This window comes from Pantherophis guttatus, chromosome 4 (genome assembly GCF_059756535.1).
Source record: "Pantherophis guttatus breed Tessera chromosome 4, ASM5975653v1, whole genome shotgun sequence".
Lineage (NCBI taxonomy): Eukaryota > Metazoa > Chordata > Lepidosauria > Squamata > Colubridae > Pantherophis > Pantherophis guttatus.
This window is the reverse complement of record NC_142066.1, coordinates 146,419,522-146,446,120: the sequence shown is the minus strand read 5'-3', so window position 1 is coordinate 146,446,120 and position 26,599 is coordinate 146,419,522. Positions and strand designations below refer to the sequence as shown.

The 26,599-nt window shown below is 41.9% G+C and overlaps 1 protein-coding gene across 1 annotated transcript in view; it reads left to right on the top strand.

Moving 5' to 3' along the window:
- Positions 1-422: 422 nt before the first annotated feature.
- The window catches only part of GTPBP4 (GTP binding protein 4), a 29,204-nt gene continuing 3,027 nt past the window's right edge, over positions 423-26,599 (top strand). The window contains exons 1-14 of the mRNA XM_034402491.2: positions 423-819; positions 5,402-5,572; positions 7,375-7,478; positions 8,994-9,130; positions 10,655-10,755; positions 11,290-11,382; positions 12,306-12,497; positions 12,602-12,667; positions 13,562-13,651; positions 16,930-17,040; positions 17,596-17,673; positions 21,174-21,225; positions 21,744-21,844; positions 22,852-23,049. Of these exons, the coding sequence (XP_034258382.1) occupies positions 772-819; positions 5,402-5,572; positions 7,375-7,478; positions 8,994-9,130; positions 10,655-10,755; positions 11,290-11,382; positions 12,306-12,497; positions 12,602-12,667; positions 13,562-13,651; positions 16,930-17,040; positions 17,596-17,673; positions 21,174-21,225; positions 21,744-21,844; positions 22,852-23,049 (1,542 nt within the window). The 5' untranslated portion in view covers positions 423-771. The remainder of the gene's footprint in view (positions 820-5,401; positions 5,573-7,374; positions 7,479-8,993; positions 9,131-10,654; positions 10,756-11,289; positions 11,383-12,305; positions 12,498-12,601; positions 12,668-13,561; positions 13,652-16,929; positions 17,041-17,595; positions 17,674-21,173; positions 21,226-21,743; positions 21,845-22,851; positions 23,050-26,599) is intronic.

Genomic DNA, 26,599 nt, shown 5'->3' with positions numbered 1-26,599 from the left:
GGTTTCCTCCCTGAACAGGGGGCTGGACTAGAAGACCTCCAAAGTCCCATTCTATTCTATTCTATTCTATTCTATTCTATTCTATTCTATTCTATTCTATTCTATTCTATTCTATTCTATTCTAGGCGAAATCATGAATTAACAGGGGTTTTTGTATGTCTGCTGCCATCTAGCGATTGCTTTAAATCACTACACGGATTAAGCTATTTTCCGAATTACTTGGCTCGAACGTCATGGAGCGGAAAGAAGAAACTGCAGTTCTACATCGAGCCATTTGGTGGCGCACAATCTTTTCAATCGAGAAAGTGGCTTTCCACTCTGTGGTTAAAAAAAAAAACCCACAACCAAATCTAAGACATATAGACGTACTAAAAACGAAGAATCGCTTTCCTGCGGTATCAATGGATTTCCGTAATTACGGAAGTTACGTAGGTTGCGTATTCATTTGCGATCATGGAATGTTTGTCCTCCCCGCCACAGCCTCCTCCCCCCCCCAAAAAAACCCCTCTCAATATTGACATTTTGCCTATCTATGGCTTAGATTTGGGCCCACACGTAGCTTTTCCGGAGGGAGGGAGGGGGGGGGAAGGTAGAACGTCACGTTGAAAGTTCTTCGGCCACGTGACAGGAGGAAAAGCGAGGAAATCGGTGGCACGGAGGGCTACTTCCGGTGGCAGCTCTCGCGAGAACTCCTCTCACCGGAAGTCCCGTTGCCCCGTGCCCATCCGCCTTTCCGAACCAGGCCGGGCACCGGGCGATCGCGCTGCCGCCATGGCGCTCTACAACTTCAGGAAGATTATGGTGGTCCCGTCCGCCAAGGTAAGCCCCGCCCCTCCCCCGATCCCGGATCCCTGTTGCCTGGAGACGCAGGCGATCGCCCCGGCTCTCCTGGCTGCGGGCCCCACGTGTCCTGTCCGCTCCTGGAAGGGAACCCAGGAGGCTCAAAAGCCCCAGGCAGGAGATCCGCCGAGTCCCCCTCTGAGGCGAAGGCTTTGGATCAAGGGGAAGGCGGCTTCCTTAGACGCCCCGATTGAATCCAATCCCCTCCCCCACCCCCCAGTCTTTAATCCAGTCGCCCCCATGAGCCCCACCAACCCCCCCACCTTCCCCCCAGGCATCTGGGCTTCCTTCGATGGTGGCATTGCAGGCGGTAGCATCTCCTTCCTTCCTTTTCCTTCTTTTCCTTTTCCTTCCTTCTTTCTCCTTTTCCTTCCTTCTTCCTTCCTTCCTTCTTTCTCCTTTTTCTTCTTTCCTTCCTTCCTTCCTTCTTCTCCTTCCTTTTCCTTTTCCTTCTTTTCCTTCTTTTCCTTCTTTTCCTTTCTTCCTTCCTTTTCCTTCCTTCTTTCTCCTTTTTCTTCTTTCCTTCCTTCCTTCCTTCTTCTCCTTCCTTTTCCTTTTCCTTCTTTTCCTTCTTTTCCTTCCTTCCTTCTCCTTCCTTCTCCTTCCTTCCTTCTCCTTCCTTTTCCTTCATTTCCTTCCTTCTCCTTTTCCTTCTTATCCTTCTCTTCCTTCCTTTTCCTTTTCCTTCTTTTCCTTCCTTCTCCTTTTCCTTCTTTCCTTCCTTCTTCCTTCCTTTTCCTTTTCCTTCTTTTCCTTCCTTCTCCTTTTCCTTCTTTCCTTCCTTCTTCCTTCCTTCCTTCTTGTCCTTTACTTTACTTTTTTACTTTACTTTATTTGATTTCTATACCGCCCTACTCCTGAAGGACTCAGGGCGGTGCACAGCCAAACATTAAAACACATACATACAAAATTTAAAAGTAGGATAAAATCAAATTAAATAATTTTGGCCCCGACAAATTTAAAACCCCAAACTTTTAAAACCAATTTAAAATTGAATGTATAAAATACTAAAAGATATTTAAAAATTAAAAATCTTTTATAAAAGAGGGAGAAAATTAGAAAATTCCTTCCTTCTCCTTTTCCTTCTTATCCTTCTTTTCCTTCCTTTTCCTTTTCCTTCTTTTCCTTCCTTTTCCTTTTCCTTCTTTTCCTTCCTTCCTCTCCTTCCTTCCTTTCTTCCTTTTCCTTCATTTCCTTCCTTCTCCTTTTCCTTCTTTCCTTCCTTCCTTCCTTCTTCCTTCTTTCCTTCTTCTCCTTTTCCTTTCCTTCCTTCTTCCTTCCTTCTTCTTCTCCTTCCTTCCTTCTCCTTGCTTTTCCTTCATTTCCTTTCTTCTCCTCTTCCTTCCTTCCTTCCTTCTCCTTTTCCTTCATTTCCTTCTCTTCCTTCCTTCCTTCTCCTTTTCCTTCTTTCCTTCCTTCTTTCTCCCTTCTTTTTCCTTCCTTCCTTCCTTCCTTCCTTCCTTCCTTCCTTCCTTCCTTCCCCTTTTCCTTCATTTCCTTCTCTTCCTTCCTTCTCCTTTTCCTTCTTTCCTTCCTTCTCCTTCCTCCTGCCTGCCTGCCTGCCTGCCTGCCTGCCTGACTTTTTCCTCCCTCCCTCCCTCCCTCAGTACAGATGGGAGAGGTAGTCCTCGAATTACAACAGTTCATTTAGTGACTGTTCAAAGTTGGAATGGCACTGAAAGAAAGTGACTTATGACCACTTTTCACACTTACAACTGTTGTAGCATCCCCAGGGTCATATAATCAAAATTCAGACAGTCGGCAACTGACTCGGTTGTTTATGAACGGTTGCAGTGTCCCAGGATCAGGTGATCACTTTTTGCAGCCTTCTGATGACCAAAGTGAATGGGGAAATCAGATTCACTTAACAACTGTGTTATTAACAACTGTAAAACTAACTTAACAGATATCTCACTTAGCAACATACATTTTGGGCTCAATGGTGGTCGTAAGACTACCTGCGTTTAGAAAAAGACAGAGGGAAGAAGAAGAAGAAAAGCAGATGTTTTTTGGAGAAAGGCAAGGAAACTGAGCCAAACAAAGAAGTTCAATTGATCAGGGGTGAAATGCTCCCGGTTTGGACCAGGTCGGGCGATCCGGTAGCAATTGTGGCAGGTGGTTCAGAGAACCAGTAGTGATGGCGGTGTGAGGCTCCGCCCACCCACCCAGGTGTCGTTACTTCCTGCTTTTAAAAGTAAAAAAAAAAGGCTCTGACGATCACAGCTGTGGCGCGTGATCGTCAGAGCCTTTTTTAAAACTTTTAAAAGCATTTTTTAATAACCTATTCAGGCAAATAGGTTGTAAAAAAATGCTTTAAAAAAGTAAAAAAAAAGTTGGCCATGCCCACCCAGTCACATTACCCCTCCACCAAGCCACGCCCACAGAACCGGTAGTAACAAATTTTACATTTCACCAGTGGTATTGATGCCTTTAGCTTTAGTGTTGGAAAGGACTCGTGAGAGTACCATGGACAGCAAAGAAAACGAATTAGTGGATCACTGGACAAATCAACTCAGAGTTCTCGCTGGAGGCCAAATGATCAAAATAAAGTTATCCTACTTCAGACACATTATGCAAAGACTTAGCTGTCTGGGGAAGGCCCTAATGAAAGGTGGGAGGAAAGAGAAGAGGAGGACTGACCAGTAGCAAGATGGATGGACTCAGGCATTTAGGTGATAAGTGGACTACTCTGGACCGGCATCGATCCGTGGCATGCCAAGAACTGGGCCATACAAACAAGCGAAGCCCCATCCATGGGATGTAGGCAGCATACAAAACCATGCCTCCTCTGGTCCATGGAAAAACCTCTCCCCACAGAACGGGTCCCTGATGCTCAAAAGGTTGGGGGTCACTGCACTACTGGAAGACCAGGTCAGGGACAGATCATGGAGACAATCTAGACATTAGTAAGAGCATTAAATGAAGCAGGCATAGGAAAGGGAAAAGCAGATGAAATTGTTATAGAGCAGGGGTGTCAAACTGGCAGCCCATGGGCTGGATGCGTTATGTGCAGGCCACGCCCACCCCAGCTCCACAAAATGGAAAAAATGTGATACATCATGTGATGGCAATATGACGCCGCGAGTTTGACATCCATGTTGTAGAGAAAATGGAAATTGCTGTAAAACAAGTAGCAGATTTGAAGGGGAAGAAAAATCAGAAAGAGTACTTGTATTCATTTTATCATCAAAGGATTTCCCTTGGAGGTGTTAAATAATCCAAGAAAGAACAACAATGAAAAAAAAAATGTAGAATAAGATCAGTTGCTCCTGAAATAGGAAAATGAAGAAACTGGTGATAAACTGCAGGAGGATGAAATGATAGGCTATTCAAAAGGTACAAATTTTGGCAGATCTGTTTCTGAAGACAACTTGATTGGTAAGAGTTCATTGAAGTTAGTAGAAGTATGGATTGTATGTGTTCTAAAATAAAGGAATAAATCTGTAAAGTACAGGAAAGGGATTGGGTTGAATTTTTAAAATATTATATAATTATTGATATAATGTCAAACACTGACATTTTTATTCCTTCAATCAAGGACAGAAATTATCTTAAAGTGTGTGTGTGTGTGTCTGTGTATGCGTGTGTATAATTTGAGAAGACACTTTAGAATTCTTTTGACTGCAAGGACATCAAATCAGTCAGTCCTAAAGGAAATCAAAACTAATTGTTCTTTGGAAGGACAGATAATTTGACCACCAAAGGAGAAGGGAGGAGTCATTGGAAAAGACCCTGATGTTGGCAAAGATTGAAGGCAAAAGGAGAAGGAGACGGCAGAGGATGAAATGGTTAATGTCATTGACACAATGAAAATGGATTCGGGCAAATTCTGGGAGATAGAGAAGGACAGGGGAGGTTGGCATGCTATGGTCCATGGGGTCATGAAGTGTTAGACTTGACTAAGTGACTGAACAACAGCAACAACAAATATATCTACCATATTTTTCGGAGTTTTTGGGAAGGAAAATAAGAAAAAAGCTGATTGGCAGGTGGATCAGCCTCCTGGAATATCCCCAATCAGCTGTTCTCAGAGGTGAATTTTAGCAACAGGTTCCTTGGTTATGAGCTCTGTGCCTTGCTTTTTTTTCTGCCTCTGAAAGTTCTGAAACTTTGTTTCAAAAAAAACTTTTTTTCCTGCCTCTGAAAGCCTCCGAAACAGAGCTTCAGAAAAAAGGCCTCTGAAGCTTGGTTTGGGGGCTTCTTTCCTGAAGCTTCCTTTCTGATGCTTTTTTCAGCCTCTGAAACCTCCATTTGAGAAGCTGGGCAGGGCTACATTTGGAGCATAAGAGGCACCCAGATTTTCACCCTCTTTTTTGGGGGAAAAGGGTGCATCTTATACTCCGAAAAATACGGTATCTATCTATCTATTTATCCATCTATCAAACTCATAGTTATTATTTACAATACCTGTTGTAATGGTTCATTTCCTGTCTCCGAGATTGGGCAGGATTGACACACATTTCTCCTCTTTGGGGCTGTTAATTTTTTTTTTTTGACACTGTTGATAATAGCTGTACTGCTTCTTCATTTTCATCAGTTGTTATTTCTTCTTTATTCACAGGACTTCATTGATTTAACATTGTCCAAGACCCAGCGAAAGACTCCTACAGTCATTCATAAGCATTATCAAATTCACAGAATCCGTCATTTCTACATGAGAAAAGTAAAATATACTCAACAAAATTACCATGACAGGCTTACTCAAATAATTATGGATTTCCCAAAACTTGATGTAAGTGACATTTCAGCTGAAACATATGTTCATCACAGAAATTTAATACTATCTTCTTTCCTGGAGAAAGCTTGTATACTGTTAGTCCTTGGCTTACAACAGTTCATTAAGTGACCGTTCAAAGTTACAACGGCACTGAAAAACGTGACTTGTGACCTTTTATCACACAACCGTTGCAGCATCCCCATGGTCATGTGATCACCTTATGTAACCTGATAAGCAAAATCAAGCCAAATTCACTTAACAACTGTTACTACCTTAACAGCTGCATCGATTCATTTAACGACTGTGGCAAGAAAGGTCATAAAACGGGGCAAAACTCACTTTACAAGTGTCTCATTTAGCAACAGGAATTTTAGGCTCAATTGTAGTCATAAATTGAGGACTGCCTATATTTTTAGAAATATGGGGACTAAGGTGGTGCTAAAACATTTCTGCACTGCTATCAAAATAATTAGGAATTGAGTTTGATGAGAATGAATCTTAAACTTTATGATGGGAGGGTGGGTATAAAATTTCTATAAACCATTAGGTATTTAGTAAATGGATCTTTTTTAATGGAGATGTTAAAATGCTGTATGGATACTATTAATTTTTCATTGTACTTACAAAGGACTGACAGTGATTGGATTCTGGTATTTTCTGAAAATATAACCACACATTATACTTGTGCTGTTCCTGGCAAAACAAATAATAATGAATTAATTTGTCATTCTTGAAACTCGAATATTATTAGATAAATCTGGATTGATTGATCTACTTTTTTTAAAAACGGCTTCCGTTCATGCCATTTCATAAGTTACTTTTTGAGCTTTTCCCACAGGGATCAAATTTTCCTTGGGTTTATAGAATTAGCTTTGAATTCCTTCGAATCCTGGCTGAAAGCCATCAGGACTAAGCCCCCTTGAGATCTGGTTATTCTAATGGGCTTCGGATGGGGAATTATAACAAGGGTGCCTATTATAATATGTAGGACTGTTGGTTTATTCCTTTGTCACACGTTGATTATGTCATACTGTCAACTCTGAAGCGAACCTGGCTGGGGCCATTTTGGAGGCTTCAGGGTTACCACAGTATGAAGATGGGATAGGGAGGGGGAGAATAGTTAGATGGGGGGTTTGCAGCCAAAACAAAATAGTTACCTGTGGGAACCAAGGACATTCCAATAGGTGGCTGGAGAAGGAGGGGTGAAGTAACCAGACAACCAGCCAGCACCTTGATTGGACAACGTGACTGACTGACTGGGGAAAGGGGGGGGACTTTCACTTTTTAATTAATGAAAACCATGAGAACTTTTAGAGTCAGTGTTTCCCAGATTGTGCCAATATGATATCTCCAAGAAAACTGTTCTTTGATGAATCTGCCAACCTCGGACTTCTGCTTTCTATGGTACTATTACTTGGAATCCTGACACATACTTTTCTTTCTTTTGCTTTTTTATGTATTGTTTTTAATCCTGGAGAAGGTTTTACTCTATAAATCTCTACAAATTACAGCAAGGGTCCCCAACCCCCTGTGTCTGGACCAGTACTGGGCCGTGGCATGCCAGAAACTGATACGTGCAAATAGCGAAGCCCCATCGTGGGATGCAGACAGCATGCAAAACCATGCCTCCTCCAGTCCGCAGAAAAATCTCTCTCCACAGAATCAGTCCCTGGTGCCCAAGAGATTGGGGGCCACTGGATTAGAGTGTTAATACATACTTAAATAATCTAATTTAAAAAATGGAATTGTGTATGTTTTATTGACAAATTGTTTGTTAAATATACTACTGATCAATTCTCTATTTTTGTTGATTTCAGGATATTCATCCCTTTTATGCAGATTTGATGAATGTGCTCTACGATAAAGATCATTACAAACTAGCTTTGGGGCAAATAAATATTGCCAAAAATCTGATTGACAAGTAAGAGAATTTCACTATGTACATGCTTATTAGGTGTTATATTTATATCCTGTCTTAGTTCTGGAAACTCACCTGATTGACATGGAGGATTCCCCAGCCAGTTTATCTTCATAGCAATAAATGTGTGCAGCCGGGAGGGAGAGATTGGCCCGAAGTCACCCAGTAAATTTGGTACTCAATTGGAGATAGGCTTTGAGTTTGGCTTCTTGCAGTTCCAACACATGTCATACTAAATAATGATTTGTTGAACTATGACTTGCTGACTAAAAAGCAGTCGACAATCCTTGTTTACAAGCTAAGCAGTGTTTCTCTTCCTAAGCAATTTTTGCATATCTTAAAGTTGCTAAGGCTGAAAAACATTGAATTCAGGGGGAAAAAAATGAAATCAAAGTCAAACTATATTATGATTTACTATGACAAATGAACTGATAATATTAATATTCTGTTCTAGCTATCATTCTTTGTTCCTTCTACTCCCCCTTATCCTGATAGTGTGCTATCAAGAACTGGGTATGTCTAGTTTAATGAAAAGGAGGATTAGGGAGACATGATAGCAGTCTTCCAATATCTCAGGGGTTGCCAGAAAGAAGAGGGAGTCAAGCTATTCTCCAAAGCATCTGAGAGTAGGACAAGAAGCAATGGGTGGAAACTAATCAAGGAGAGAAGCAACTTAGAACTAAGGAGAAATTTCCTGACAGTTAGAACAATTAATCAGTGGAATAACTTGCCTCCAGAAGTTGTGGATGCTCCAACACTGGAAGTTTTTAAGAAGATGTTGGATAACCATTTGTCTGAAGTGGTGTAGGGTTTCCTGCCTAAGTAGTGGGATAGACTCGGGTGGATTCTAAATTTTTTTACTACTGGTTTTGTGGGCGTGGTTTATTTTGTGGGCGTGGCTTGGGGTGATATGACTGTGGGCTTGGCCAACTTTTTATTTTTTTATTTTTAAAAGCATTATTTCTACAACCTTAAGAGGTTGCAGGAAAACATGCTTTTAGAAGCTTCTGACGATCAGGCAAATCTGGTATCGCCAGAGGCTTTTAAAGGGATTTTTTTCCCTACAACTTCCTCGGCTGAAGAGGTTGCAGAAAAAATGTTTTCAGAAGCCTCTGAAGATCCCAGCTGAGCTGCGCAATCATCAGAGGCTTTTTTTTTTCTTTTAAAAGCATTTTTTCTGCCGAAGAGTTTGTAGAAAAAATGCTTTTAAAAGTTTTTTAAAAAAAGCTTCTGATGAGGTAGGTGGGGTAAGCAAGCGGCGACCGGGCTGGGGACCAGTTTGGGGGCGTGGCCAGCCAATGTTATTACCGGTTCTCCGAACTACTAAAATTTTTTACTACCGGTTCTTGCGAACCGGGAGCAACCCACCATTCGATGGACTAGAAGACCTCCAAGGTCCCTTCCAACTGTTATTCTATTCTAAGTGATAGTGTGCTATCAAGTGAAATAAAATTGTAAAAAGTTAAACATTCTCCTAGCTAATAGAATATAGATTTGATACCGGCTTTTGTGACTTAGTGTTGCCAAAGATTACGTGCGTCTGATGAAATACGGGGATTCCCTCTATCGATGCAAACAGTTGAAACGTGCAGCCTTGGGGCGGATGTGTACCATAATCAAGAGACAGAAGCAGAGCCTGGAATATTTAGAACAAGGTACGTCAAGTGTAGAAAATTACTATTTATTAAACAAATTTATATGGCTGCCCAAGTCACCAAGATCCCATCCCATACCCCCATAGTAGCAACAACACAAATCAGCGCTTGAATTGTCTCCATCTCTATTTATGGTTCCTATGCTCGCTGACAAAACCATTTTAGGGCTTTTTGGAAAAGCAACAGTGAAGGGCCCAACCATACCTTGCGGGGAATGATGTACCACAAAGAAGAGGCCACCACCAAAAAGGCCCTTTTTCATGGTCCCACCAGATGTAGATCCCCAATCAGTGGCTCCAGTAGTTGCTTATGGATGAACAGTCCATGACTACAGAGCAAGTGGCTAGATTCTGCGCAGTAACACTGGGGATTCGTTGGAAACACGTGTCTAATCTACCAAAGCTATTTTATACAAGAAATGTGGCAAATCTTTTGCACTGCTTATTCCTTTCCCTTTTAGTTTTAAACTGACTACAGGCCTCACAGTTTATGGATTTTAATATAGTTAGATCATGTATCAAATCACTTGCTGGTGTCCATATCACACTGAGGTCTCCAGACAGACTGGATTTTATCTCTTATTTATTATTTTATTCTAGAATTTTTAATTGCATATTTACTGAATGTTTTTATTTGTTCTGGTCACTGGCCTCCTCCCTGTGGAACATCATCCCTGCAGAGATAAACTCCCACATTGACACTCTTTTTCAGGGCCCTGAAGACATGGTTCTGCAAAAGGGCCTGGAGATCTAGGTGTGATATGGACAGTATCAAGTGATTTGTCCGATTGTTGTTGCTGGGGGTTATTTGCTTTTTGTATTGAGTTTAAGACAGCATACTGTCTAAAGCAGAGACATCCCCCTGCCAACAAAAGTGCATATAGTCAAGGCTATGGTTTTCCCAGTTGCAATGTATGGCTGTGAAAGTTGGACCATAAGAAAGGCTGAGGGCCAAAGAATTGAGGCCTTTGAATTATGGTGCTGGAGAAGATTTCTGTGAGTCCCTTGGACTGCAAGGCGATCAAACCAGTCAGTCCTAGGGGAGATCAATCCTGACTGCTCTTTAGAAGGCCAGATCCTGAAGATGAAACTCAAATACTCTGGCCACCTAATGAAAAGGAAGGACTTACTGGAGAAGATCCTAATGCTGGGAAAGATTGAGGGCAAAAGAAGAATGGGATGACAGAGAATGAGGTGGCTGGATGGAGTCAGTGAAGCAGAGGACATGAAGGCCTAGAGGAAAGTTGTCCATGGGGTTGCGATGGGTCAGACACAATTTTGCAACTAACAACAATTAAGTTTTATCCTTTAAGTCCCCCAGAGGTCCTTCAAATACGAAATGGGACAACTGAATGCATTTGAATGAGGTAATCTAACATGCCAAGCTGCCAAAGCATAATTTAAAACCATAATGAATGACTGAATATTTAATACCATAATGGCTAAATTCATACGATACCGCAAAGTCAAACTACAATATTATGTATCTAAGCAATACTTTTGTGTCCTTTTTAAACAATTTCAGTGCGACAGCATTTATCACGATTGCCAACCATTGATCCCAACACACGAACTCTCCTGTTGTGTGGGTACCCCAACGTTGGGAAATCAAGTTTCATAAATAAGGTTTGTAGATATGCCTTGCATCAGAGTCACACTAAATAAGAATGTAATAATAAACACTGAGTAAGCATAAGTAATTTCTTAGCATTATATTTAAAATTGCGGGCTTAGTTAAATTGAGTATGGTCCTGTTGATGTATTGTTTCCAAAACTGAGAGAAAATATGTGTTAGTATTTGTTAATACCGTGTTTCCCTGAAAATAAGTCCTTGTCTTATATTTTTTTGAACCCTGAAATAAGCGTGTGGCCTTATTGCCATGCGCTCAAAAGCCTGATTGGTCTTATTATCAGAGGATGTCTTATTTTGGGGGAAACAGGGTAATAGTTTCACATCTTACCTTTTTGTAAGATATAGTCTTATAAGATTATAAGAAAATTTTCCTATCTCCAGAAATTTTTTTTTTTATTCTGTTGTCACCCCAGTTTAGCAACATTTATTGTATGTGTTGGGACATTTGTGTGTGTTGGGATATGTGTTGGCACATTTACTGACGGTTTCAGAAGTTTTTTCATAAATGACACCCTTTTTTGTTTTAGGTAACAAGAGCTGATGTAGATGTGCAGCCATATGCATTTACCACAAAATCTCTGTTTGTGGGACACATGGATTACAAGTATTTGCGTTGGCAGGTAAAAACCTATCTTTTAGTTAAATCAGTTAATTTTTCCTATTTAAGGGAATATATATATATATTCTTTTTGTCTTAAAAACTCAGGTTTTGGAATTTTTGCTCAGGCTTTAAATTATTGTTACTATTTACTTTGATTTTCATGTATTCCAGGTGGAAATTTGAAACAGGGTCATAAGTATTTTTGGAGGGAGGGGTCTGTTGGAACTTCAAATGGTCATTAAGTGACCAGATGTAAATCGAGAATTACCTGTATTTGTACAGGCAGTCCTCAACTTACAATCACAATTGAGCCTAAAATTTCTGTTGCTAAACAAGACAGTTTTTAATTGAATTTTGCCCTATTTTACAACCTTTCTTGGCATAGTTGTTAAGTGAATCTAAGTTCCCCATTGACTTTGCTTGTCAGAAGGTTGCAAAAAGTGATCACATGACCCCAGGATGCTGCAACCGACATAAATACTTGCCGGTTGCTAAGCATCCGAAATCTGATCATATAAAATGTGGGGATGCTGCAAAGGTCATAAGTGTAAAAAATACTCATAAGTCACTTTTTTAGTGCTGTTGTAGCTTCGAATGGTCATTAAATGAACTATTATAAGTCAAGGAACTATTTGCATTGTAAATCAACAGTACTCAACCTTTTGGGTACCAGGTACCAGTTCCATGGAGAGAGGTTTTTCCGTGGACTGGAAGGGGCTGTGGTTTCATGTGTTGCCTCCATCCCGCGGATTGGGCTTCGCTCGTTTGCCGCGGCCTAGTGCCGGTCTCCATACCTGGGGCTGGGAACCCCTATTGTTAAATCACATTATTAATGCCCTACTTTCATTTGTGATGGTTTCTCAGATGGGGCTCTGTATTCTACCTTGCTCTTGTTTTTGTTTGTTGGGCCGGCTCTCTTAATTTTCGTCTGTTTCATTGTAGGTCATAGATACTCCTGGTATTTTGGATCATCCTTTGGAAGACAGAAACACCATCGAGATGCAGGCCATAACTGCACTTGCCCATCTCCGGTCTGCTGTGCTCTATGTCATGGATATATCAGAACAGTGTGGCAATAGCTTGGAAGAACAGCTGGCACTTTTTGAGAATATTAAGCCATTATTTGCCAACAAGGTGCCTGGGATTTTACCGGTTATGTTTTAAAGCTTCGTGTTTTTTGTTAGAAAATCCAAGCTGGCTTATTCAATGTGTGGTTTTCTTTCTCTGTCTTATTTTAGCCTCTAATTATTGTAGCCAATAAATGTGATGTGAAAAGGATTTCTGAACTTTCAGAAAAGAATCAGGTGAGTAGTTTTCAGAAGCAGTGATTACACAGACAAAGGCATGCTTATGTCTTGGTTGGCTAGCCTCTTCTCCTCCTCTGCCACCACCACCTCCTCCTCCCTCCCCTTCCATTTCCCCCCCCTTTTATTGTGGCTTGAGTGCCTCACTCCCAAATCTTTGAGTCTACACAAGATCTCAGAGAGCTGGTGGTCTGCCATGCTGGACTCTTAAGATACCTTTATATATTACATTTTAAAAAGTCATTTCCATTCGCAATTACTATTGCAGTCTAGGCATCAATCACTCGATATCTATCTTTGTTGCTTTAGCCAAGCAGTCTCTTCATTGCCACCTTTTTTATTTTCTGTCTTCAGTTCTGGTGGCAGCCGATTGATTTTCCCTTTCCCTTTATTTATTTATATCTGGCCTTTATTACTTTACAAATAATTCAAGGTGGTGAACATATCCAACACACCTGCCAACTCCTGTTTCCCCCTCCCATTCTGCAGCTTTCTCTGCTGATGAGCAAAGTTGATCTTGCAAGCCTGAAGTCTGTCTACATACTGAAAGATTTATATTTTATAATCTTAGAGGAATATGAAATAATAACACTCACTCTTAACCTTCCCTAATAATCAATCTGTTTCAGAATGCATTTACCAAAAGTCAGTTTTTTCTCTCTAACATGGAAATATTGTTAATTAAACTGACATATCAAAAAGTATATTTATATAACACACACAGACACAACTTCCTGTATACAATAAGTGTGCGCACTTTTGAGCTTGCTCTGTATTCCGGTGCAATCTTTACATTATGTTTCATGTGGATAAATGTATTATTTGGATACCTTAGGGACAAGTGTGTGTATAATTATTTTTGCCAAAAGCTTTCATTTATCTATCACCTTTCAGAAAATATTTGCTGAATTAGAAGCTGATGGGCTTCCTGTGATCGAGACAAGCACTATGACAGAAGAAGGTGTTATTCAGGTTAAAACTGAAGTGAGTGAATGCGTGTATACTAAATATCTACATTGGGTTCAGTCCACCTGCTTATCCAAGGACTATTTTGCAGCTTGCATTAAAATATTGCATTACAAAAATGAAAACATTTTTTTGCTTGATCTTTGCACTGTCATTAAATCCTCCTGCCTTGAAATGGACAAGATGACACTTGAGCTGAAAGGATTGATGGATTTGGAATATTATATAATATGGGAGAAGTAGTATAAATGGATTGAGAATAGAAAAAAAAATTAGATAAAGTAGGATTGAATTTAGTTAGAATGTATAGAGCCGCGATGGCAAACCTATGGCACGCGTGCCACAGGTGGCACGCGGAGCCATATTAGTGGGCATGCCAGCTCAGCTCTGGGGTGCATGCGCGCACCAGCCAGCTGATTTTCGGGCCTTCTGGGCCCACCAGAAGTAGGGAAACAGGCTGTTTCCTGCCTCTGGAGGGCCTGGGGGCGGGGTGGGGAAGGCCCGTTTTTCTTTCTTACCTGGCTCCAAATCCTCTCTGTGTATCTGGGAAGGGCGAAAACAGCCTTTCCCACTCCCTTAGAGGCCCTACGGAGGCTGAAAGGGCCCATTTCCCGACTCCCGGTGGGACAGGAAGTGACTTTTTTCCTGTCCCCAGCCTCCAGAGACTCCTAGAGAGGCTCCTAGAGACTCCTAGAGAGGTTCTGGAGGCTGGGGACAGCAAAAAATGTCACTTCCTGTCCCACCGAGAGTTGGGAAACGGGCCGTTTCAGCCTCTGTAGGGCCTCCAAAGGAGTGGGAAAGGCTGTTTTCGCCCTTCCCAGATACACAGAGTGGATCTGGAACCAGGTAAGAAAGAAAAACGGGCCTACCAGGCCATCATGTGCCAGGAGCGAGAGGGGGGGAGGGGGCTGCGCACGCATGCGCGTGGGCATGTGCGTGCGCGACCCTGCCCCGCCCCCCCTCTCCTGGCACGCGATGGCAAAAAAGGTTAGCCATCACTGGTATAGAGTATAAGTGAAATATAATATGTCACAGTTATGCACAAATTTTCTTTTTGTATTTGTTGAAAATCAATATTTATTAAATAATAATAATAATAATAAATCCTCTCATTAATTAGATGCTGGGTTCTACTTGCTCTCCCTTGTTCCAATGTTTGCAGCAGATGCTAATGCCAGGTTTCTCCCCTGCTTATACAGTTGATTGGCACTGTATATTTTTTTTTAAATGACCTTGTATGATGTGGGTGGTTGACTTTCCTATATCATTGTATATAATCAAAAAAGAAAACGTAAAATTGTCAATTCCTGGAAATTGCTTGCAGCAATTCATCATCAGTCTCCAGTATGGGAAAAATATCTTCCTTCATCTGGTTATTAAAAAGTACAGGTAGTCCTTGACCTACGACCACAATGGAGCCCAAAATTTCTGTGGCTAAGTGAGACAAAGTGACTTTTGCCCCACGATTTTTCTAAGCCGCAGTTGTTAAAGTGATTTATTGCAGTTGCTAAATTAGTAACACGATTGTTAAGTCAATCTAGCTTCCCCATTGACTTTGATTGTCAGTCCCCAGGACACTGCAATGGTCATAAATATGAGTCAGTTGCCAAGTGTCTGAATTTTGATCATGTGGTCATGGGGATGCTGCAATGGTTGAAAGTCTGAAAAGTGGTCATAAGTCACTTTTTTCAGTGCCCTTGTAACTTTGAACAGTCACTAAATGAACTGTTGTAAGTCGAGGACCACCTGTAGTTTTGCCTTGTGATTTGGCTGTTGCAAGGGGACATGTGATTGCACCCTTTTCCAAGCTCTTGCCTTACTCTTATTTTTTTCTGGTCAGGTTCTAAATGACAGTTCTTGAAATTGAGAAATTCTTCTTCATAAACAGATTGGTCTTGTCATGGAATCATGTGATATTGTAAGGAGCCATTTATCCCAAATGTACTTTTTCAAGAGGCAATTGAACTTCCTTGTTTTTCTTTGAGGATGTTTTGCTTCTCATCCAAGAACCTTCCCCAACATCCAGTCAGAGGCGAAGAAGCGTCTTGGATAAGAAGCAAAACGCCTTCAAAGAAAAACCAGAAAGTCCAGTTGCCTCTTGAAAAAAGCACTTTTGGGACAACCATGACCTAGATGGCTGAAAATCTCCATAGACAAGAAGCCATTTAGTTCCTCAAGTTCACTACCTTGTTCAATGTGGAAATTCAAATGAAAGCATCCTAATCTGACATAATTCTAACATGCAAGTGCCTTCCTATAATTTAAATCTATTACAAGTAAACCTCAATTTATGACTGTAATTAATTAAACCAGCCAGCTTAGTAGATTGAAAAGTGAGTCATCGTGTGACCAGACCCGACTTTGCAAGCTTTTTTTGCAAGAGTTGTTCAAGTGTTGCAATTCTTTAGCAAACCCATTGATCGCTATATGCCGTGATAGCGAACCTGTGGCACGCGTAGCCATATCAGTGGGCACGCCAGCTCAGCTCTGGCGCGCATGGCGTGCCAGCCAGCTGATTCTCGGGCCTTCTGGGCCCACCAGAAGTAGGGAAACAGGCTGTTTCCTGCCTCCAGGATGGCATGGGGGGGATGGGGAAGGCCCGTTTTTCTTTCTCACCTGGCTCCAGAGACTCCTAGAAAGGCTCTGGAAGCTGGGGACAGCAAAAAAGTCACTTCCTGTCCCACTGGGAGTTGGGAAATGGGCCATTTCAGGCCTCCGGAGGGCCTCTGAGGGAGTGGGGAAGGCTGTTTTTGCCCTCCCAGATGCATATAGAGGATCTGGAGTCAGGTAAAAAGAAAAATGGGCCTATCGGGCCATCGCGTGCCAGGAGCCGAGGGTGGGGTTTGCACGCGCAGGGCAGGGCGCATAGAATTATGGGTGTCAGCATGTGCGCGTTCGAACCTCCCTGCCCCCCCCCTTCCTGGCACACAATGGCAAAAAGGTTAGCCATCACTGCTATAGTGTGTTCTTTTACAAAAACTGAAAGTCAAACCAATTTTTAGGAAAAAATATATATCATAAATTGTAGTCACATGACCGTGGAATGCTGCAAACAACCATAAATATTGTCCAGTTGACAAGTGTCCAAAATGAGGTCATGTGATTGCAGGCAGGGCAAAGATCATAATTTTAGAACTGGGTTATAAGTCACTTTGGGGAGAGGGTTTCTACTGTTAACTCTGAACAATCACTATGCCGCTGGTTATAAGTTGAGGATCATCTCTATGTCTGGATCAGTATTAATTCTTAGCCTAGGTTCAATATTTCTTGAATTAATATCTTGTTATTATTTTCAGGCTTGTGACAGATTGCTGGCATATCGCGTTGGCACCAAAATGAAAGGAAACAAAGTGAATGATGTACTGAACAGGCTACATTTAGCTCTTCCGACAAAAAGGGACAACAAGGTGTGTGTGTGTGTGTGTGTGCGTGCGTGAGAGAGAGAGAGAGAGAGAGAGAGAGAGAGAGAGAGAGAGAGAGAGATTGTATCTCATTGTCTCTATTGCAAACATAAGTATCCACCAGCTTTTCCAAATTCGCGCCCTCCAGATATATTTAGACCACAACTGGCAAAATTTCCTGCAAGAGTTTCCAGTTAAATAGATCTGAAAGGCATTAGGGTATATGGATCTTTTTTTTTTGCAGTGGGGGGTGGGGTGGGAAATAACAGTGAAGATTTGTCAGCTTCAGACTGAAAGAAAAGGAGGAACATGTTGTCCAGTAACCTAGTATTAGCAGTCCCTAAACTTTCTGGCTCTGCAGACTGGCAGGGGCAGTTGGTGGGGTGGGGGTGTTTGAGAGCACACCCACCTCTTGCGCAAATGGAGCTTCGTGTGCTTGCCTGCTACTTGTGGGCCCGGTTCCCAATGGGCCATGGCCCCATGATTGGGGACCCATGAATCCAGTACATATATGAAAAGGAACTTCTTCAGTTCACTTTGGGTTTCATTCCTGCCTTTTAGGAAAGGCCCCCTTTTATTCCGGAAGGAGCCTTGATGCGGAAGAAGCAGATGGAAGTTGATGGCCCGAAAAAGAAATTGGTAAGTATTTTACGAAACATTTCCACATTTTAGGGGTATAAAAGAAATAATAATTTATGTTGCACCTCTTATTTTTATAAACAACTCAAGGCAGCAAAAATATCTAATCTCTTTCCTCCTTCTGTTCTGTTCTCCCTAAGTTTGTGCAGTATGTGCAGTGTACCACCAGAGGTAAGAACACTCTAGACCAGTGATGGCTAACCTTTTTGCCATCGTGTGCCAGGAAAGGGGGAGGAGGTTTGCGCATGCGCGTGCCCACACCCATAATTCTATGTGCCCCGCCCTGCGCATGCGAGTGCGACCCCCCTCACCCCCTGGTCCTCGCATGCGATGGCCCAGTAGGCCCGTTTTTCTTTCTCATCTGGCTCCAGATCCTCTCTATGCATCTGGGGAGGGCGAAAACAGCCTTCCCCACCCCCTTGGAGGCCTGAAATAGTCCATTTTCCAACTTTCGGTTGAACAGGAAGTGATGTTTTTTGCTGTTCTCAGCCTCCAGAGACTCCTAGAGAGGCCCTCTATGCCCTCCCCAGATGCATAGAGAGGATCTGGATCCAGGTGAGAAAGAAAAACGGGCCTTCCCCATCCCCCCACCCCGGCCCTCCAAAGACAGGAAACAGCCTGTTTCCCTACTTCTGGTGGGCCCAGAAGCCCCAAAAATCAGCATGCGTGCACCGGAACTGAGCTGGCATGCCAGGCAACATGACTCCACGTGCCACCTGTGGCAGACGTGCCATAGGTTCGCCATCACGGCTCTAGACCATATGTACTCAAACTTAAGACAGGCATATAGAGCAATCACACTCTCCCATCTGGGTACGTCTGACCACATCTCTCTGCTACTGTGCCCAAAGTATATCCCCCTTAAAAAAAAGGATACGGCCAGTCAGGAAAATTGTCAAAATCTGATCGGAGGGAGCGCACTGCCAGTTGCAGGACTGCTTTGAGACTACCGAGTGGAGTATATTTGAACATTGGAGCTGCAAGAATTCACTGATGCTGTACTACTTTCTTACATTAAAACATGCACAGACAATGTAACAGTGAATAAGTGCATCAGAGTCGTAAACCCTGGATGTCAGCAGAGGTACAATCACTTCTGAGAGCCTGAAACTCTACCTTCAAGGCAGGAAATGAAGATGAATACAACGGGGCCGGGGCAAACTTGAGGAGAGGCATTAAGGAGGCTAAAAAGAAATACAACAAAAAGTAGAGAAGCATCTGGAAGATAATAACTCAAGACAGGTGTGGCAGGGGCCACAACACCTAACCAATTATAAGGGCAATATGAAAAAAATAGCCAATGCTGATGCCCTGCTGGTGGAGCAGCTAAATAGCTTCTTCGCCTGCTTTGAGGTCAAAAGCCATGTCTCTGTGGCTCTAGCCCAAAGGCCCTCTAACCTTCAGCCACTCACCCTGGATGAACATCAAATGAGAGCTGTGCTGAAGGCTGTAAATCCCAACAGAGCTGCAGGTTCAGACAGGGTGTTGGGGAAAGTGGTAAAACCTGTGCTGACCGTTTAACGGGGGTCCTGACAAGGATTTTTAACATCTTCAGTGGTGGGTTTCAAAAATTGTTACTACTGGTTCTGTGGGCATGGCTTGGTAGGCGTGGCTTGGTGGGCGTGGCAGGGGAAAGATACTGTAAAATCTCCATTCCCATTCCACTCCTGGGGAAGGTTATTGCAAAATCTCCATTTCCTCCCAATCAGCTGGGACTTAGGAGGCAGAGAACAGATGGGGGCGGGGCCAATCAGAATTTTTACTACCAGTTCTCCAAACAACTCAAACTTTCTGCTACCAGTTCAGAACCTGCTGAAACCAACCTCTAATCTCTCTGCAACAGGCTAGAGTCCCATCATGCTTGAAAGCAGCCACAATTATCCCAGTTCCAAAGAAAGCAGCCATAAAGAGCCTGAATGACTATAGACCCATTGCACTGACATCTATAGTGATGAAGAGCTTTGAGAGACTGGTCCTACAACACCTCAGGTCCTGTCTTCCACCAAATTTCGATCAATACTAGTTTGCTTATAGAAGCAACAGGTCAACAGTCAACTGCTCTACATATTGAACTGAACCACCTTGAGAAATCTGGGAATTATGTCAAAATGCTTTTTATAGACCATAGCTCAGCCTTTAATACCATTTTACCAGGCATTCTCATTGAAAAACTGACTGACCTAAATTTCCTTCCCCTCACTTGTGACTGGATCAAAGGCTTCCTGATGGATTGTGCACAAACAGTAAGGGTTGGTTCCTTTACATCTTCCACTCTGAAGCTCAGCACAGGCTCCCCTCAGGGCTGTGTGCTCAGCCCCTACCTGTACTCGCTGTATACACATGACTGCATATCTTCTGATCCATCCAACATCATAATAAAGTTTGCAGACAACACAACGGTGCTGGGTCTCGTAACTGGAGGGGACGAATCAGCATACAGGGAAGAAGTCCAGAAAGTATCCGCATGGTGCTCAAAAAACAACTTCCATTTAAATACTAGTAAGACAAAGATAGTGCTAGATTTCCGAAAGCACAGAGAGGAACCTGCCCCACTGTATATCAATGGGGGGGCTGTGGAGAGGGTTTCCTCTTTTAAATTCTTGAGAGTGCTTATTAGTTAAGATCTCACCTGGAAAAACAACACGTCCCTGGTGGCTAGTAAGGCTCAACAGAGACTTCATTTCCTTAGAGTCCTGCGAAAAAGTCAGGTGGAACAATGGCTGATGACCTCTTTCTATCAGTCCACAATAGAAAGTATTCTCACATACTGCGTTACAGTATGGTACGCTGGTTTAACTGCTGCGGACAGGAAGGCGCTACAGAGAGTGATCAATTAGGCACAAGAAACCATGGGTTGCCCTCTAACACCACTGGATGACATCGCCAGGTCTCACTGTTTTAGCAGACTAAGGAAGATACTCAGAGATGATTCACACCCTGGTCAGTGTCTCTTCGCACTTCTACCATCGGGCAGAAGACATCTTAAACACAATCACTCCACACACATGTCGAAACGCATGACTAGTTTTTCTTTTTTCTTTCTTTTTCTTTTCCCCCCCTAATTACTTGCATAGGGATTATTCTTTATACTATTTATGTTGTTTGTCTTTTTTGTCATGGATTGTACCAGTGAGGCTAAAACCAATTTCGTTGAATACATGGCGTACAATAACAATAAAGGCTATACTATACTGTACTATACTGTTTTCCCCACAACAGCAATCCTATGAGATAAGTTGGGTTTAGAGAGAGAATGACTAGCTCAAAGTCATCGAGCCTTCGGTTTCCATGCCTAAGGCAGGGCTAGAACTCATAGTCTCCTGATGATTGGCCCAAAATCAGTCAGCCAGCTTTCATGCCTGAAGTGGGAACTAGAACTCACAATCTCCTGGTTACTAGCCTGATGCCATAACCACTAGACCAATTTGTCTCTGTGTGTGACCTTTTTTGTGATTTTGTGAAATTTATAAGAAACTCTTAATGATGCATCTTTGCTGCAGGAGAAAGACGTGGAAATGGAAATGGGGGATGAATATATATTGGATCTTAAGAGTAAGTCTCAAGTTATCTTTCTGTTTAGAAATGCAACAGTTTTACACAGCAGGTTGCTCTATCAGATTACTATTTTTTTGTAAACAGCTAAAGCAGAAACAAATTAAAAAAACCCACACAGGTTATGATAAATCTCATAATTTCTAGGCCTACATTTTTCCCTTGTATTGGTAGGATCCATTCCTTTTTCATGTTCTGTTAAGAATGGTATCAGGTTCTAGTAGGAACTACTGGCAACTAGTGGAGAATTCTATTCTATGGGCATTTTAAACCATATATAGTTCAAGCATATATTTCAAATCTATATTTTTATCTAATTTTGATATACTTCAGAATTTAAGGAATGTTGTCTGTTGAAACAAATAAGTTTAAGAGCTCCATTATATGTAACTTACTTCCAGCATGTAATTTATTACTTTAGGATGGGCTTTTCTTATTAATAAGGCTATCAACTGAATAAAATTGCAGAAGTTTTAAAATTGCACAAATAAAACTCCTTAATTTCCCCCCTGCTTTAGAATATTGGGATCTGATGAATCCATCTGAAAAATACGATGTGATACCTGAGATTTGGGAAGGTCATAATATAGCTGATTATATTGACCCAGACATCATGAAAGTAAGTATTAAACTACTGATGATGTACTAGATGAAAAATAATATACATGTTCTGCTATCGCACAAGTGTCTTATTTTTCTCTATGGTGTTGTACAAATGCTTTTAAATTCAAAATGTTCTCTTTCCAGTTTTTTTTTTTTTTTTAATTTGATTTATATGCCGCCCTTCTCCGGAGACTCAGGGCGGCTTACAGTGCGTTAAGCAATAGCCTTCATACTTTTGTATATTTTATACAAAGTCAGCTTATTGCCCCCACAAACTGGGTCCTCAATTTACCCACCTTAGAAAGGATGGAAGGCTGAGTCAACCTTGACCTTGACCAGTTCTGCTTTACACTCAAAATGCATTGTATAATCACTTTGGGACAGTTGTGAGCTCAAACCAGTACAGGTAGTCCTCAACGTAACAACAGTTTGCTTAGTGACTGTTACGATGACACTGGAAAAAGTGACTTATGGCCATTTCTCACACTTGCGACCGTTGCAGCATCCCCATGGGTCATATGATCAAAATTTAGAGGCTTGACAACTGACTCATATTTATGACAGTTACAGTGTCTCTGAGTCATGTGGTCACCTTTTGCGACTTTTTGACAAGCAAAGTTAGTGGGGAAGCCAGATTCACTTAACAACCAGGTTACTAACTTAACAACTGTAGTGATTCACTTAACAATTGTGGCGAGAAATGTCATAAAATGGGGCAATGCGCACTTAATAAATGTTTTGCTTAGCATCATACATTTTAGGCCCAATTGTGGCCGTATGTTAAGGACTACCTCTATCAAAATTTGAAATAGCTATACAATTCAATCTACGCCAAAATCATATTTAAGTTTTTATTGCCATATAGACAGTCCTTCATTTCTATGTGAAATGAAACCCCATCGACTTTCTAGCTTGGCAAAAGAAGCGAGAATTTGTGTGAATTGCCTGTAGGGCAGTGGCGGTCTATAAGAAAATACACAATAGAAATCAATTTCTAATCTATTGAGTGTGGCGCCTTTCTAGAAATTGGAACAACTGGAGGATGAAGAAGAGCTAAAGGAAAAAGCTGGAGAATATGATAGTGATCCAGAAAGCGAAGATGAGGAAATGATGGGAATCAGGCAGTTGGCACAACAAATTCGTGAGAAGAAGAAACTGAAGATCCTAGAATCAAAGGAGAAGGACATACATGGGCCCAGAATGCCTAGAACAGCTAAAAAGGCAAGTATTAAAAATACTTAATTTGAGAATTTGGTGGGATGTGAGCGCGCGTGTCATGGGCAGAAGGAAGTTGGACTGGGAAAGAAATAAGGGACTCCGGTAGATACAGGTAGGCCTCGACTTAAAACAGTTCATTTAGTGACCACTCAAAGTTACAACGGCACTGAAAATAGTGATTTATGACCATTTTTCACACTTACGATAGTTGCAGTATCTCAACGGTCACGTGATTTACATTCAGATACTTGACAGCTGACTCACACTTATGACGGTTGCAATGCTCAGGAGCTATTTTGTGACCTTCTGACAAGCAAAGTCAATGGAGAACTCAGATTCACTTTACAACTTAACAAGTTGTAAAATGGGACAAATTTCACTTAACAAATTTTTCACTTAACAACATAAATTTTGGGCTAAAAATTGGTCATAAGTTGAGGACTACCAGTATGTTAAAGATTGTCAGGTAGTCCTCAAGTTATGACCATGATAAAACCCACTCCTTTTACAACCCTTTATGTGTGCAGTAATCATTAAGTGACAGATACTTAAGCAAATGCATTGTTCGCTATTGTGCAGTTTTATGAAAAACTGGACGTAAGTGCTAGTTTGGGGAGGGGGTTATAAAATAGTCATATGATCATGGAATGCTGCAAATGTGACCATGTTGCTGGGTTCCAAAGTCTGGTCATGTGACACTGAAAGTTGAATTTAGGTCGTAAGTCTCTTACCAAGTGTAAGTCAAGGACTACGGTAGAAAAAAGAAAAACCAGGAGACTTTTCAATGGTAATTTCAGCTGTGGTTTGTCTTAAAAAGTACAGATTTATTTGGGTTGTCTATACAGGGAGCAAGGCAAAAAAATAAAAGGAACCTTATGCTGAAGGAAATCAATACAGGTAGTCCTTGACTTACAACAATTTGTCTAGTGGACACAGTATGAAAAAATGGACTTATGAGCGGTTTTGACACAGCATCCCCATAGTCATGTGATCAAAATTCAGGTTCTTGGCAACAGGCAAATATTTATGATAATTGCACTGTCTTGAGTGATCAAGTGGTCACCATTTGCAACTTTCTCAGCCAGCTTCTGACAAGCAAAGTCAATTGGGGAAGCTAGATTTGCTTAATGACCGCATGATTCACTTAACAACTGAGATAATTCACTTAACACTGTGTTAAAGAAGGTCGTACAGTGGGGGCACTACTCACTTAACAACTGCCTTGCCTAACAATGGAAATTTTGGGCTCAATTATGTTTGTAAGTCGAGGACTTTCTGTATAGTTATAATAAGTCTGCCTTATCCCAAAGTTTCATTGTATTGCTTTCATTGTTCATTTGCTTTCATTTTGGTGTTTGGGTTTTAAAGGAAGTGTGTGCAACATGAAGATTAGACTAAAGGGTTGGCAAAAGGTTTAGGATCCCCTGGTATCCTAAATGTGTCAGTCAGATTGGATCATTATATTTATTGATTATTTACCATTTAAAACATTTAGAGATCCATGTATCACAGAATCAAACTCCTAACAATTAGTAAGTACCCAAACGAGACTTCAAGGCCCTGCTACTCTTTCCTATAGTAATAATAATTGATGAAACTTCTGTTTCCTGCCTGCCAAGTTACTCCAGGCACATCACAACAATCAAACCAATGACAACAAAATCAATGTAAGACAGCAAGTAAACGAAATGAATGGTCTCGCTCTTACCTTGTCTCCAGCCTGGGTGTGGAGCCAGATTTTCAGCACTCTTCTGAACAATGGTGAAGAGGGGATTCAGCTCTCAAGGGCAGGGGTGTCAAACTGGATCCCATCACGGGCTACATCAGGAGTTTCTTTGTCCTTGGGAGGGCTGGGGTATGCATGGTCTGGTCATTGCGGCCAACTGGGTGGGCATGGCCGGTCCCTCGCTGTCTCCTGGACAGCCCCTTGGGCCAACTCAACGGCCTGTCGTGGGCTGGATCGGGCTGTAGCCGTGTGTTTGACACATCTGCTCTAGGGGAAATCTTATTCTGGAGAGCAGGACTGCTACACTTCTGGAGCTCCAAGAGATGGCACTGTTTAATCCAGTGGCGGAGAACCTTTGACATGCGTCAAAGTTGACACGTTCCAGTTTATGTAGCTCCTGACAATTGTTCTTGGAAGCATGATATTTCAAAGTGTTCTTTCATGATTTTGGGGCACTGGGGAGGTCAGGTGAGATTGGGACACATTCTTGTGTGGCCTGTGCTCTTGTGCAGAGTCTGGAGCCTCTGAAAATCATGCCAGAATGGGAATGTGTGCTTTCACATGGTTTTCGGAGGCTCTGGTGGATATAGAAAATCATTCTCCAAAGCCACTTCAAGAATAACAATAGCACTTAAGACTTACCGTATTTTTCGGAGTATAAGACACAGCTTAGTTGTTGGAGAGGAAAATAGGAAAAAAAAATTCTGCCTACCAGATATTCATCTGGCTAGCATCTTTAGTCTGGTCAGCTTCAGCACATTAGTTTGCTGGTTTTTGTCTCCTGCTTGGGGATGAAAACAGCTTCTAAAGCACAACTGATCTTTGGAGAGAGAAGCAATGAGAAAAGCAGGCAAAAGGCTGAAAAAAAAACTTCACAGCTGAGAGACGGAGGGACCAGGCAAAGCACAATCCCTTTACTGAAAAAAAGCTTAGCTCCATTAGAGCTGAAAAATAGCTTTGAAAAAGCTACATTCAGAGTATAAGACACACCCAAATTTTCAATCTTTTAGGAGGGAAAAAAGTGCATCTTAAACTCCGAAAAATACGGTATATACCGCTTCACAGTGCTTTCCAGCCCTCTCTAAGCGATTTACAGAGTCAGCCTGTTGCCCCCCAACAATCTGGGTCCTCATTTTACTAACCTTGGAAGGATGGAAGGCTGAATTCACCTTGAGCCTGGTGGGATTCGATCTGCCAAACTGCTGGCAACCGGGGATCAGCAGAGCTAGCCTGCAGTACTGCACTCTAACCACTGTGCCATTGCGGCTCTTTGGAGGTCACTTGTGACCCAGAGCAGCCTTCAGTAGTCCGCAGAAGCATGTCAGCAGAAAGAAAACAGTCCCTGAAGGCAAGTAAATCTTCAGAAGATTCTGGAGAGCCTTTGACCTGGAGGGCAATGACTTACAACCTCTTTTCACACTTGCAGCCATTACAGCCTCCCAATAGTCAACTGGCATATCCTTAATTTATGACCACAATTGAGCCCAAGATTTGTGTTTACACAAGATAGTTAAGTGAGTTTGCCCCATTTTATGACCTATCTTTCCCCAGTTGTTAAGCCAAATTGCTGCAGTTGTTAAGTGAATCTGGCTTCCTCATTGATTTTGTCTGAAGGTTGCAAAAGGTGATCACATGACCCCAGGACACTGTAACCATCATAAATATGAACCAGTGGCCAAGCGTCTGAATTTTGATCACATGACCATGGAGATCTTACAAACAGTTGTAAGTGTGAAAAAAGATCATAAGTCACTTTTTTCAGTGACTTCAATTGTAACTTCAAACGGTCACTAAATGAACTATTGAAAGTTGAGGACCAACTGTATT